General features: G+C 32.3%; 1 protein-coding gene across 2 annotated transcripts in view; it reads left to right on the top strand.

Annotated features, from left to right (window-relative positions):
• Nucleotides 1–12031, top strand: part of LOC124367966 (A-kinase anchor protein 10, mitochondrial) — a 40379-nt gene that overhangs the window by 15675 nt on the left and 12673 nt on the right. For both annotated transcript variants that reach the window (XM_046825201.1, XM_046825202.1), the window contains exons 5-6: nt 8427–8604; nt 9852–9991. In XM_046825201.1, the coding sequence (XP_046681157.1) occupies nt 8427–8604; nt 9852–9991 (318 nt within the window). The remainder of the gene's footprint in view (nt 1–8426; nt 8605–9851; nt 9992–12031) is intronic.

The raw sequence follows: 12031 nt of genomic DNA, 5'->3' as shown, positions 1-12031 counted from the left end.
CATTGTATTAAAATCAAATTAGGAACAAATGTGCGAACAATCTCTAGACACTTTCAAAACGTGCATTCTCAGAAAAAAACAGCTTAAAAATGTACAGAATGTTTGGTCAATATTATACATAACTCCAAACAATTGCAAAACATCCTACTGTTGAAAACCTTCAATTATACTAATAACAGAGTCTACTGCAGTAGTGTTAGAAGTCTGATAAGCAAGGTAGAGTTTTAACTTATCAGTAAACGGTGTGGCGATGGTTAAGGAAAACCAACTAACCATGTAAGGCCTATTTGCAAGTAAATGTAAATAAACGTAGATTACTGCAATGTGACACACAATTGGTTTTGGAAAAGGAAAATGAATCTTCATTTGTAGTTAGGATTTGAATTTAAAAACATAATTTCCTATACAATTACTAAAATAATTGTATGGTATGTAAATGCTAGTTAGTTTGAAAAGTATTATTTTTAAATATAATTTTTATTCAATTATTTTCTCTTAGTACAAGAAGCTGAGAAATTGCACTTAGTCCTAAAAGGACATCTGCGTTGCTTCCGAAGTGACAGGATATTCTGGAAGGTTGGGAGTAGGGGCCGCTTCTTGAGGAAGGATTTTGGGCATTAATCTCATTCATGTCTCCTTGGGCAGTGGTGGCACACCCTTATGTCTAGGCTAGTAACAGCCCTTAACACTTAGGGAGTCCTATCAACTCTTCAACGGCCAAAACGGTCCTATCAACGGTCTTCCTCCGCAGTAGACTAGACTTATCGATCTACCCTTGCACCCCAATATCTGGACATTTATGGTTAGTGATGTACCATTCCCAGATTAAGTGTTAGAGAGGACTTCTTAGCTCTAACTTTGCCTGGTAAAATAAAAAATCTTTACTTTACTTTACTCCCGGACATACATAGGATTGCCCAGATTTAAGTGACACATCGGTTTTTATTGTACTTGGTACAGCTTCAACTTGAAGATTAGAACCAGCCAGAGTGAACCCTTCTGACCATTCAATTTTATTAGAACTCTTAATAAATTTATGGAACAAACAGCAAGTCAAAACAATATCCAAAACACTCAAGCATATGCTAACATAGATAGAGATAGCTGAAATCTAAAGAGGACTTGCTATTACCAAGAACCTTACAAGTCCTTCTAAATAACATGTTATTTTCTGTATGTCCATTTGTGTGTGCAATAACTCTTAATAGACAGGTCCTAAACCATTGAAACTTGATACTTAGGTTCCTCTTGGTAAAAAAAAAAACTCTATTCCTCTAATTTGGGGTAAAAAAGGCAAAAGGCAGGAAAAATATCAATCATAAGTTTTTACTAATCCGGGAAAAAGTTACAGTCGGTTCATTAAAAATTGTTATTACATTCTGTCGGATCCTTTTACATTCCACTGTATCAGTGTATTAAACCTTAAAGAACCATTTGACAATGCATAGTTACCTACAAAATTACAAAAAAACTAAATTGAAAATGCATTGTTAACCAGAATCTGTATAAAAAGACCTGATTGGCAATACATGTGAATCACAACCTATAAAAGAATAATATATCGACAATGCTTCACACGAAAAAATGCAGTCATCAAATTGACATATTTTTCACAAGTTGTAATTAACAATTTGTAACTAAACAAATGTTTTTCACTGATAAAGCATTTATTATTGAAATATTTGATGTTTAGTTTTAATGCAACAGACATCACTGTAATAACCTTTTCATTTAGTGGTTCATAAATTTATAACTATTGAATTACATGCAAAGATATAAATAACACCATTTGATAAAACTCAGGATCATGAAGAAAATACGTACACTATCTGTAACAGATCTTGATATGCGGTTGTTTTGTTTATTTCTCTTTCCACCTCTTCCAGTTTGTTATTTTTCAGAGTGTTAATATTGACAATGAGTGTAAATATATTGCGAGTGTTGTAAATAAATTTAATGATGACTTCACATTCTTATCATGGTAATTACATCTGTCTAGGCAAACAATAAATCCTGAGTCATTTACAACACTAGTAGAGTCAATAGGGAATCTGTACTCTTAATGAAAGATACTTCTGAAAATGAATGAATAATCGCCATGTTTCTGAAAATATATTTGGATAGTACAGTGACATCTTTCTTATTGCTCTCATTCGCTGTCATCTGACAGACAATTACAGCAATTTTTTTTATTAATCCATATTTTACTGATTTTTAACACTATTTATATACATGATAAAATAGTAGACAAAATTATTCACTTTCTTTTCTTGCCTTGTTTTTAGTTTGGATGTTGTATGAAAACAAACGAAACCAAACAATAATTGTTAGCTCACGTTTTAGGATATTACGAGTAATTATTAAAATGTATATGACCGATGTTGTCAATCTGAAACTGTACCATATTTTAAGCTATATGAAACACAAATAATACATATTATATTAAGTGAAGTTTGATTTTTTTTAATTGAAACTCTAGTGTTTAAGTTTGTGCATAAGCTGTAAGCGTAAAGTGGTATAGAAACAAATACAAAACGAAGACGGTCCTATGAAGTTTTTTTTGTATGTACTATCGATAAATGCTGAACATTTTTGGCTGAGCATTAGCGAATCTTATCACTTCTGGATGGTCTGGAAAAGTTTTATTTCTGGCTCTCTGTTTGTCTTTCCATACAATATCTCGAGAATAGGTCAATATCTCAATTGACCTATAGACTTGAAATTTTACTGGGAGCTTCATGGGTAACACTGAGTTTGAAGATGACGCATGCCTCTCCATGGAACTTGGCTGAGTGTTAGTGAATATTTTTATATTGATCTCACAAGAAACTTGCAGTATAAATGAATTTGTAAACAAACTGAGAACAAGCATTTTAAATTTGAATATGTGACAGTACAACACAAATGTAATGATTTAGTATAACATGACTCATCAGAATTAAATAAGCTATAAATCTTGAAATTTTGTGCCCATTCTCAACAAAGCCAGTTAAGAGACAAGTGGTGTCTTGATCTATCAATCAATCAAATTTATATTTAATGTCACCATCATGGCATGCATGCCAAGTCAAATTTTCTATTCCTAACGTAAACAAGCAAGAAAAGATTTGTCCAAATCAACATAAACTCATAGATCTACACTACTTGTTTGGAAAAGGTCATCAAGACAGTAAAAAAGATGCTTAAGAAGCCAAAGGTTAAATTTTTTTAACGTGTTTAAATGGAAGAGAATTAATTTTTGATTTAAAACAATTGCACACTTTTAATGATATTAGAATATGGCTATTGTTAGTTTTGCTCAACCGATGGAAATCTATTTCAGTGTTGTTTTTTTTTCTTCGGGTATTATAACTAACTATGGAAAGTGTGTCTAAAATTTAAGAAGTAGGGATTACCACAAATGTAAATAGTTGAATCAAATATATACAAATTAATGATGGTTTGAATTTGTAAATTAATGAACAATGGTTTACAGTGATCTTGGGTACCTGAATTGCTAAGGTTTCTTATTGCCTATTTTTTTGTGAGATTAGTAACTCCTAGATTCTTGAACAATTACAGAAGAGAACCCATCCATAGCTAAAAAATGGACCGAAAATTAGAAAAATATGCTGTTCTTATATAATTTTGAGGCTTGACTTTTTGTAACCTTTTTAAAAGGTAAATAACACGTGAAAGTCTAATACTCAAATTGTTCATTTATGAGCTCCACATGCTCGAGCTGTATGCTTGTGCATTATTTGCAAGTTACGGCGGTATAAAAACAAATACACCGAACCAAAACAATGTGGTCTTAAAAGGCTCGTTAGATGTACTATTCATAAATGTTGAACATTGCATGTATGCAGTGGATTATAGGTAATAACTCTATAACCATAAATCATACAATTTAATTTATGTATCAGTCAGACAGATATAAAAAGTTTCATTCTTGACAAAATTACCTAAAACACTTTTTTCTGTTTTGATAAGTAATCACTGAAATGATTTCCAGCACCAAATATATTTTCCTCCTGGCGATCAATTAAATATAACAAACACATTATAAACAAAACTCAGTGTTATTTATTAGAGCAAAAATTTTGTCTTCATTTAAAAGGGCTACATAAAGAAGAAACGTTTTTGCAGTGCGTGATTAGAATTCAGTGATTTAATTAAGTGTGTATTTAAAACCAATCATCTTCTTCTAGGTGACTGCCTGCAGTATAAGGACAAAAAAAAAATGTTTTAACATTTTTTGCACGTTGAATGGTGCTACTGCATTGACTGTTATTTGAACTGGCTTTGTAAATAGTCAACAGATAAAGCTGTGTTCACACCTGCCAGTATTTAAATATAAGCCAACGGTCTTTCTTTTGATAATACAAAAAAGTATTGACGTTAATATTTTTCAAAATGCACTAATACATAGTACATTGTAAAGGAATATTCGATTTTTATAAATACAGCTATCCAAAATTTAAGTACCACGTTACTAATAGTACAATTATTTTATTTTACAGAACTAAAGTTTTACAATTAATTAACCCTTCCAGTGTCAGACTTATTTTGGAATTCTAGTCAAAAGTGTTGAGGGTATTTTTGTAGGTGCTATCCAAAACTGCTGAGCAATTTTAACAATTAACATGTAGTGATCATACAAATTCATAACTTTATTAATTATTGGTCAATTTTTAAATAATACTTTATGGTTTTGTGCATATATATGCAGAGATATATTAAAATGTTATATACTCAAAATCTTTTTAAAATACAAGATAAGAGTACACCCTACCACATATCGTGTAACAGGCTTCACTAAGGTTGTATACAATTTGCCTAGAGCTCATTTCATTTTCAAAATGTCTTGCGGTCAGATAAACAAACAACATACAGAAAAGACATTTTTAAGTCCTCATGGCAGACAAAAAAAATCTGAGTCAGCTTACTGAGTTGTAGGCTTCAATTATGCTCAGCCAAATTCTATGGTTGGACTTGCTCATCACAGAACTCCTTTCCTATCCATGTAGAAATGAAGTCTTGCGCAAATTTTCAAGTATTAGGTCAGTTCATTTTCGAGGTATCATGTGTACAGACAGACAGATAAAAAACAGAAATTACATTTTTCCAACCCCTCAAGTGATAGGTATCACTAATGCTCAGCCAATTATTTTAATGTACAAATATTGTTTTGCAAATCCTCGTTTCTTGGTGTTGGTAAATTAAAATAATGTTGTCATTTAAAATTGAGGTGCACAACGATATTTTTTCTTTTTAATGCTTGTTTAATTTAGAATGTGCATGCATTAAGGATTAAGAATGAAGCATAATAGTGAACGTGTAGTGTTTTTACTGGTTAAGATCAACTGTTCCTTAACAGGCTTCATTGACTGTTAGCCTTTTTCTGTTAGAGATCTTACGAAAGTCTTTCCGAACAGAAAACATGTTGGTAATAGGATCCATTGTGAACCCTTACGATTCAGTTCCCTCAACATTACCTGTCTGCAGTACATTGCATGCACGTATTGTACATCGACTAGGGACATATGGCAGTTTGATCATTTACTGAAAAAAAGGGCATCAACCTCTGGGGCTGTGGTCATGAAGTAAATAGAATTTTGCTCCTGCAAAAAAAGGCACTCAGAATTATCACATTCTCTAATTATAGAGCCCATTGTAGACCCTTGTTCATTCAGGAAAGGATACTCACTGTTTATAATCTGTTTATTTATTCATGTTTAATAAATGTTAAATTAGGTATTGGTGCCATACCTCTAAGGTCACACTCACATGCTCATTTTACCAGACATAGAAATAATTTAGATTTACCTCTTGTTAGGCTAACTAAGTCCCAAGAGTCATTTTCATATATTGGTTTAAAAATGTTTAATCGATTACCAGCTGAAGCCCACCGTGTTGAGTTAAAATTATTTAAAACAAAACTTTTTTGCTGGTTACTAAATAATCCGTTTTACAGTATGAATGAATTCTTTACGACTGATATTGATATTAGCTTTTAGATTTTGACTGAGAATATTCTTGTTACATTCCTTGTTTTGTACTTGTTATTTATTGTTATACTATATTAATTGTTAAATTACATTTCTTATCATTATCTATTGTTAAATTTTATTGAATAACTATAGGCTAGGCTAGTCATTGTTTCTGTTAAATTATATGGCTATCGAAATATGCTTATGAAAGATCGATGCCTTGGTCTTAAAAAAGTAATATTGACGTCAATCAAGTGGAACGTATGTACCAAGTTTCAAGTCTTCAGTATCTTTGTACCAAAAGTTGTCGCACAGATGGACGGATACACAGACAATGGCACGATTTTAAGAGAAGCTGTTGGATCCTTAATTAACAATAGTAACTATAAGAGTGTCATAGATTATTATGTTCGGTCTGATCACGGATATTCCGTCTTTGGAAAATAATTTTGTTAACCTTACTTTCAATCAGAAACTGTAAAGGACTAAAACTGGAGTTTTTGTTTGTTGACATTGTGAAGTCTATTTCTGTAGGTCGCACAATTATCACAATTTGATGGCTTTATCAGTGTAATTTATAACAGTTTTTGTGAGTGCTGATAAAACCGTTTGTACCACCTTCAGCAAACCAGTACCTAACCTGCTCCCCAAACGGTTCTACTTCTCAAATCAAACAATACTTTATCGTTGCAAGGTAGGTCCATTTAGAAGTGGATTAATTGTGCACTCTTTGATGTGTGAAGGATCAGTTTCCCAATACGTTTGTATATTCGTTTTTTAGTCTTTGATCGAATGTTACTAATTTAAGGTGGTTTAAAGTGTGATTTATTTGGATAAATACAATTAACATATATTTTTGACTGTCTTCTATTATTTTTCTATTGGAGTGTCTAACTCCAATAACATCATGTACCTAAGATATTACATCTGTGTTAAAAATGGTATGGATGCAGAACATTCTCAAATGTCCTTGGTTTTTGTAAAAGTGGCCCAAATAAAATTGCAAGCAATTTTTATACAGCTTTTTTTTACTTAATTGTATTATCAAATGTAGTAGTAGTTGGGAAAGTGTAACCAAAACTTTTCAATCATAAAATTGTATACAGTTGTTTGCTGTTTGCTTATAAAAAATGTAATTGACTGATAGCATGATGGTAATTCCTTTCTCATCATTGTTAGTAAATAAATCTACAACTGTGTTATCCAAAACTTTTCCATGGAGGTAATATGATTTTAATGACTATTCTACTCAGTTCCGGAGGCATTGCCATGAATAACATGATATTTTTGAACATTGGCCATCAATGAGTGGAACAAAAACAGTAATACTATATATTGAGATTTGCAATCAACTTTAGAAGCTATCTTAACCCCTTTCAGGAGGAGCAAGCAGTTATCTGCCCGGATGAAATTTGCTGAAGGAATCAACGCAGGTATATAACTGCCTATCTGCTGACTTTTACTTACAAAAGTACGCAATAACAAAAGTACGATGAAAATACGACAATTGAAAATATGACAAACGAAAATACGACAAACGAAAATAATTTGCTTTATTAAGGCATATCCTGTGACAGTAAAAAAAGTACGAGGGTATACAGAAAGTAGATTACGTTTTGCTCTGTAGCTGCTAGAGGCGGAACTATCACGGCCATTTTGAAGTCAGGGCATTTCTCCGTTCAGTGGTTATCCAGCCATGCTAGTGAGAGGTTACCGTTACTCCTTGTTGTTTTATAGCAGTTTAAAATGTGTGACGCAGTGAAAACACCGCAAGTTGTGACATGCGATTGGTAATACGGTTCTTGTTTGCCAAACACAATAAACCAATTGCGATTATACACCAACTCTGTGAAGTTTATGGGAATGATGTGGTTACAGAAGGTAGAGTGGTCAGTGGTGCATTTGGTTTAAAAATGGCCCGAACTAATGTGCATGATAATAAACTGGTATCAATTCTTCTGTTTGCGTTACATTTAAGGACAATATTATCCTCTAAACTTTGTAGGCCGATGATTTCTTCGTAACGAAAAATGAATTCTGTAATACTAAAAACATAAAGGGGAGTTTATGTTTTAACTTCTCTTGATAGTGTTCCACTTAAATAAATATATTGATTTACAAATGTTGGAGGGCTATTTGGAAACACTTTTTGTGCTGTAAAAACATTTTATTTCATCTTGTAGAATAATGTCAAAAAAGTTTTTTGTCTAATCAGACACACCACATATAGCAATATTATGAGCAATTATCTTAAATTAGCTGATTTATGAAAGTATTGGAGGTTCCAACAAAGTTAGGTCAGGTGAACATTGTGCTCATTGTACTTTTTTTAAAGATTTTGTATGATAAATTTTGTTATATTTACCAGAAGTAATGCACGCTGATTAAATAATCATAAAAGAAGTATTAGACACAAAGATGGCTCGGCTCTTCAGTGTGTTGTGTTTGTCAAAGGTACCTGTCGTTACAAGCCACGTGCCCGTTGGGAGTGGATGACGCCACTCGTTGTGAAGTCGAACATCGGATCTGTGTAGAGGACGCGGCGCCACGCAACGACTGCCTGGAACCTGCCTTGCGCAAGGCTTGGGCTTACCTGCGCTACGTCTGTCTCCCACTGTTTCTGTCGTCACAGGTGGGCGCTACGTTCAAACTGAGTTTCAGCTACAGTCGATAGTGTCCAAAACAATGTAATAAGGGTTAATTCTCTGTGTAACTTTCGAAATGGCAGTGTTTGCTCCTTTACTGGCAAGCTTTTTTCAGCTGTTTGTGAACTTTTCATTTAACTATCGTACCGCTTTCAAAGCTAGACAAATATACAACTTATCATTGTTTTCAGAATAATAATAAATTATTTGTATACATTTTTTTAAAATTCTGTGTTTGATAGTGCTAATAAGGGTTTATTCAATTTTGTTTAACTTTACACTATCTTATCATATATGTTTAAAAGTCTTATATAAATTTCAAAATATACGAAAAGAAGCACAATTTTATACTTACCAAAAATATATATAGTTTAAGTGCTTTTATATCACCTATATTCCAAAATTTTTAACTTCAGGTCAACTATAAGGCTAGGGATGTGTTTTCTAAACCTTAAGAGATTTAATAATATTTTATCTTTAAGGAATCAATGCCTTGTTCATCTGCAGGACAAAAAAGATTTATTTTAAGTCAATAGAGAACACATTTTGTCCCTGACTAAACATTTATTCTGGTGAAAGTATAATATGCCGGTTCTTTATTGTACTGTGTACTTATTTTATTTAGTGTAAAATGTAAGTAGCTGAGAAAATAGTATGCATTTAGCAGACTTTAAGTAACAAGTTTGCATTTGTGGAAATGGAGAAAAATCCTCATTTGCTATTTTTAAATTATGTTCTATAATATGAATACAATTTCTCTCCATAGACAATAAACAAATATTGTATATCAAGTGTAAAATAGCTGGAATTAAAACACATATTTAACCTTCTCTATTCATTCCAAATTTTCAGCTAAGTAACAATTTGATATAAACTACAAAATTATAAAAAAACTATTAGTTACTTGAGTGTTCCAGTGTTATACATGTTATAATGTTAATATCTGATTGAATAATTGTACAAATTATAGAATGAAATCATATTTTCAATCATGTCAAATAGTTATAATCTGGCATAGAATCTTAATCTTTTCTTTTAATTTTTGATGTACGATACAAATTTAAAAACTAAACTTCCAGAATTCGTTAGGTTTGGCTGTCTTTCTAATAATTGGGAAAATTTTAGTTTTGTATAATGCCAACCAATCTCTGATTTTCCATATGTGAATAACTTCGGCCAATGAGCTACCATTTATACGATATAGAAAACAGCTGTTTCATAAACCGTATTACAGAGCTACGTGCAACTGATATCCGAGCTGATGCGTGCGTCCAGAGCGAACTCTAGTCCTGCGTCGTCAGTGACTGATGTCAGCGTGGAGTCGCGCGGAAGGTACGACCCTGACCTCATCTGGCGACAGAGGAACCAGAATAGGTAGGTCAAGTTAGTCAGTACGTCGGTTACAGGTATTCAACAGACAATAATTGTCTTGTGTCTTGTATGCCAATATTTATTGTTAAAGATTTTCTGAATCACACAGAGCTTGAATTTCAATACAATCATTGTGGATGAATTTATATTTTGCAGCATTCTATAATATTCTAATATAATTCTTGAATAAAATCTTTCAGTATAAATATTTAATGATTGAAGAAGAGTCCAAACCATTGTAAAATAATACAATTTGTCTTGAGTTCTATCATTAAACTACTAATTAGTAGTTTAGAGGCCATTGTTATATTTTTACCATTTCAACTTGTTTGGGCTTTATGTTTTTGACTGTCCCAAAATAAAGCCCAAACAAATTGAAATGGTACAAATATTGATCTTACAAACATCTCAGCTAAGATAATTGGTCTGCTTCTTAAGCTATTTCGTTTCATTATGGCGGTCATTCAAACATTTAAAAAATCCACAACTCTATTATTTATGGACCTAGATAAGAATAAAAAAAAACTGTTATGGAGTGCTTATAGCATTTCCAAAACATTTTTAACTAACAATTTGTATGTATCTCCAAGATTCAAGATATTGATTACATGTAAATCCCAAGAGGACAAATCAATAATATTTCAGTCACAAATTCCACCTACTTATTTATACTGACTGATCTGAAAGGACTATTTCATGAAAGAACCAATTAATCCGTAAATTTTAAATTTATGTTTCCATTTTTTAATGTGTGTAAAGTTAATGCATACTAAATAAAAATTTGAAACAAACATGGGTCGTATGGCAGCATCACCTGTCTTGTGTAAGACTGCATTGTTCTGCCAGCAGAGTTTTGCCAAAACTATTTCGTAATTTGAATTGCAACTAGACTAAATATATTATATTATTGCAAACAGATTAGTTGCCTTTGGCCAAAATACAGAATGTTGCAATAAATCTTAATTCGGTAACTGGAAAAATTATTTATGTCCAGACTCAGAAGCGGAGTCAAGGTGAGGGGCACAGGGACATATGACCTCCCCCTCTCCTCCCCACTTTGATGGAATAAAATATTACAAATTCAATAAACAAGTAAGATAGACTAATGAGACAAAAACAATTTGGAATATTAGTTGTGAACTCTTTTTACTTGAATGAAGAGAATAAATAAGAGAGAAAGTTTATCGCTGCTGCACATCTATATAGTTGGTGTGCCACATGGGAAGGCAGTTAAAAAAAATTACTGATAATTGCTGAAAAACAGCTGACATAAAACCAACCTCACAAATCAATGTGTTATGAGTTCATAATAGCATTACACATAGTTATTATTTGTCAGTTACTATTTCCTATTGGTGACAAAATGTGTACAACTTTTTCATTTGAAAAACTACATTTTAAATTCTAAAAACATTTACTAGTGTTATCAGAACTTTTATGTCCACTTTAAAGTTGAACATTACTATGCATAGAAAAAGCAGTCTATATTGTAAGAAAAAATGATTTATAACTGTAGTCCAGTTACTAACAAATCACTGTTATAGCGTTCATTTTGGAATCCAGGAGTTGTTTGTGTAAAAGTTATATCTCAGGTATGAGTAAATGTAGAGCCAAAATAGTAATTGTTGTTTTTTAATACTTTGATGGTTTGATACAGTTGTTGACTTTGTGTGTTGTTTTATTATCTTAAAATATCACAAAGCATTATAGTTTTCAAGCATGTAATATCTTGTCAGCAACAACAACAACACACTAATTATTACAGCAACAAATTTTAAGTTAGCAAGGACTTAAAAACTATTGATGCATCGTTGATCCTCTGAAATATTTTCAAGGTGGCAGCCACACATGGTGTTCTCTCTTCCATTTCACCTTTTTTTTTTTTTTTGCAATAGGATAGGAAAATGCATTATGCACTGTCAGGGACAGATGTTTGCCCTGGTGTGTGGGACTCTCGCCCACTAAAAACCTACTCAGGAAGAACCCTAGCCGGCGTGCTGCTCCCCACCGCGTCACTTATCGTTAGAAATGAAATGAAAAATG

Source organism: Homalodisca vitripennis, chromosome 8 (genome assembly GCF_021130785.1).
Source record: "Homalodisca vitripennis isolate AUS2020 chromosome 8, UT_GWSS_2.1, whole genome shotgun sequence".
NCBI lineage: Eukaryota > Metazoa > Arthropoda > Insecta > Hemiptera > Cicadellidae > Homalodisca > Homalodisca vitripennis.
Note: the sequence above shows the minus strand (reverse complement) of the source record. Positions and strands in the feature narration are given on the sequence as shown.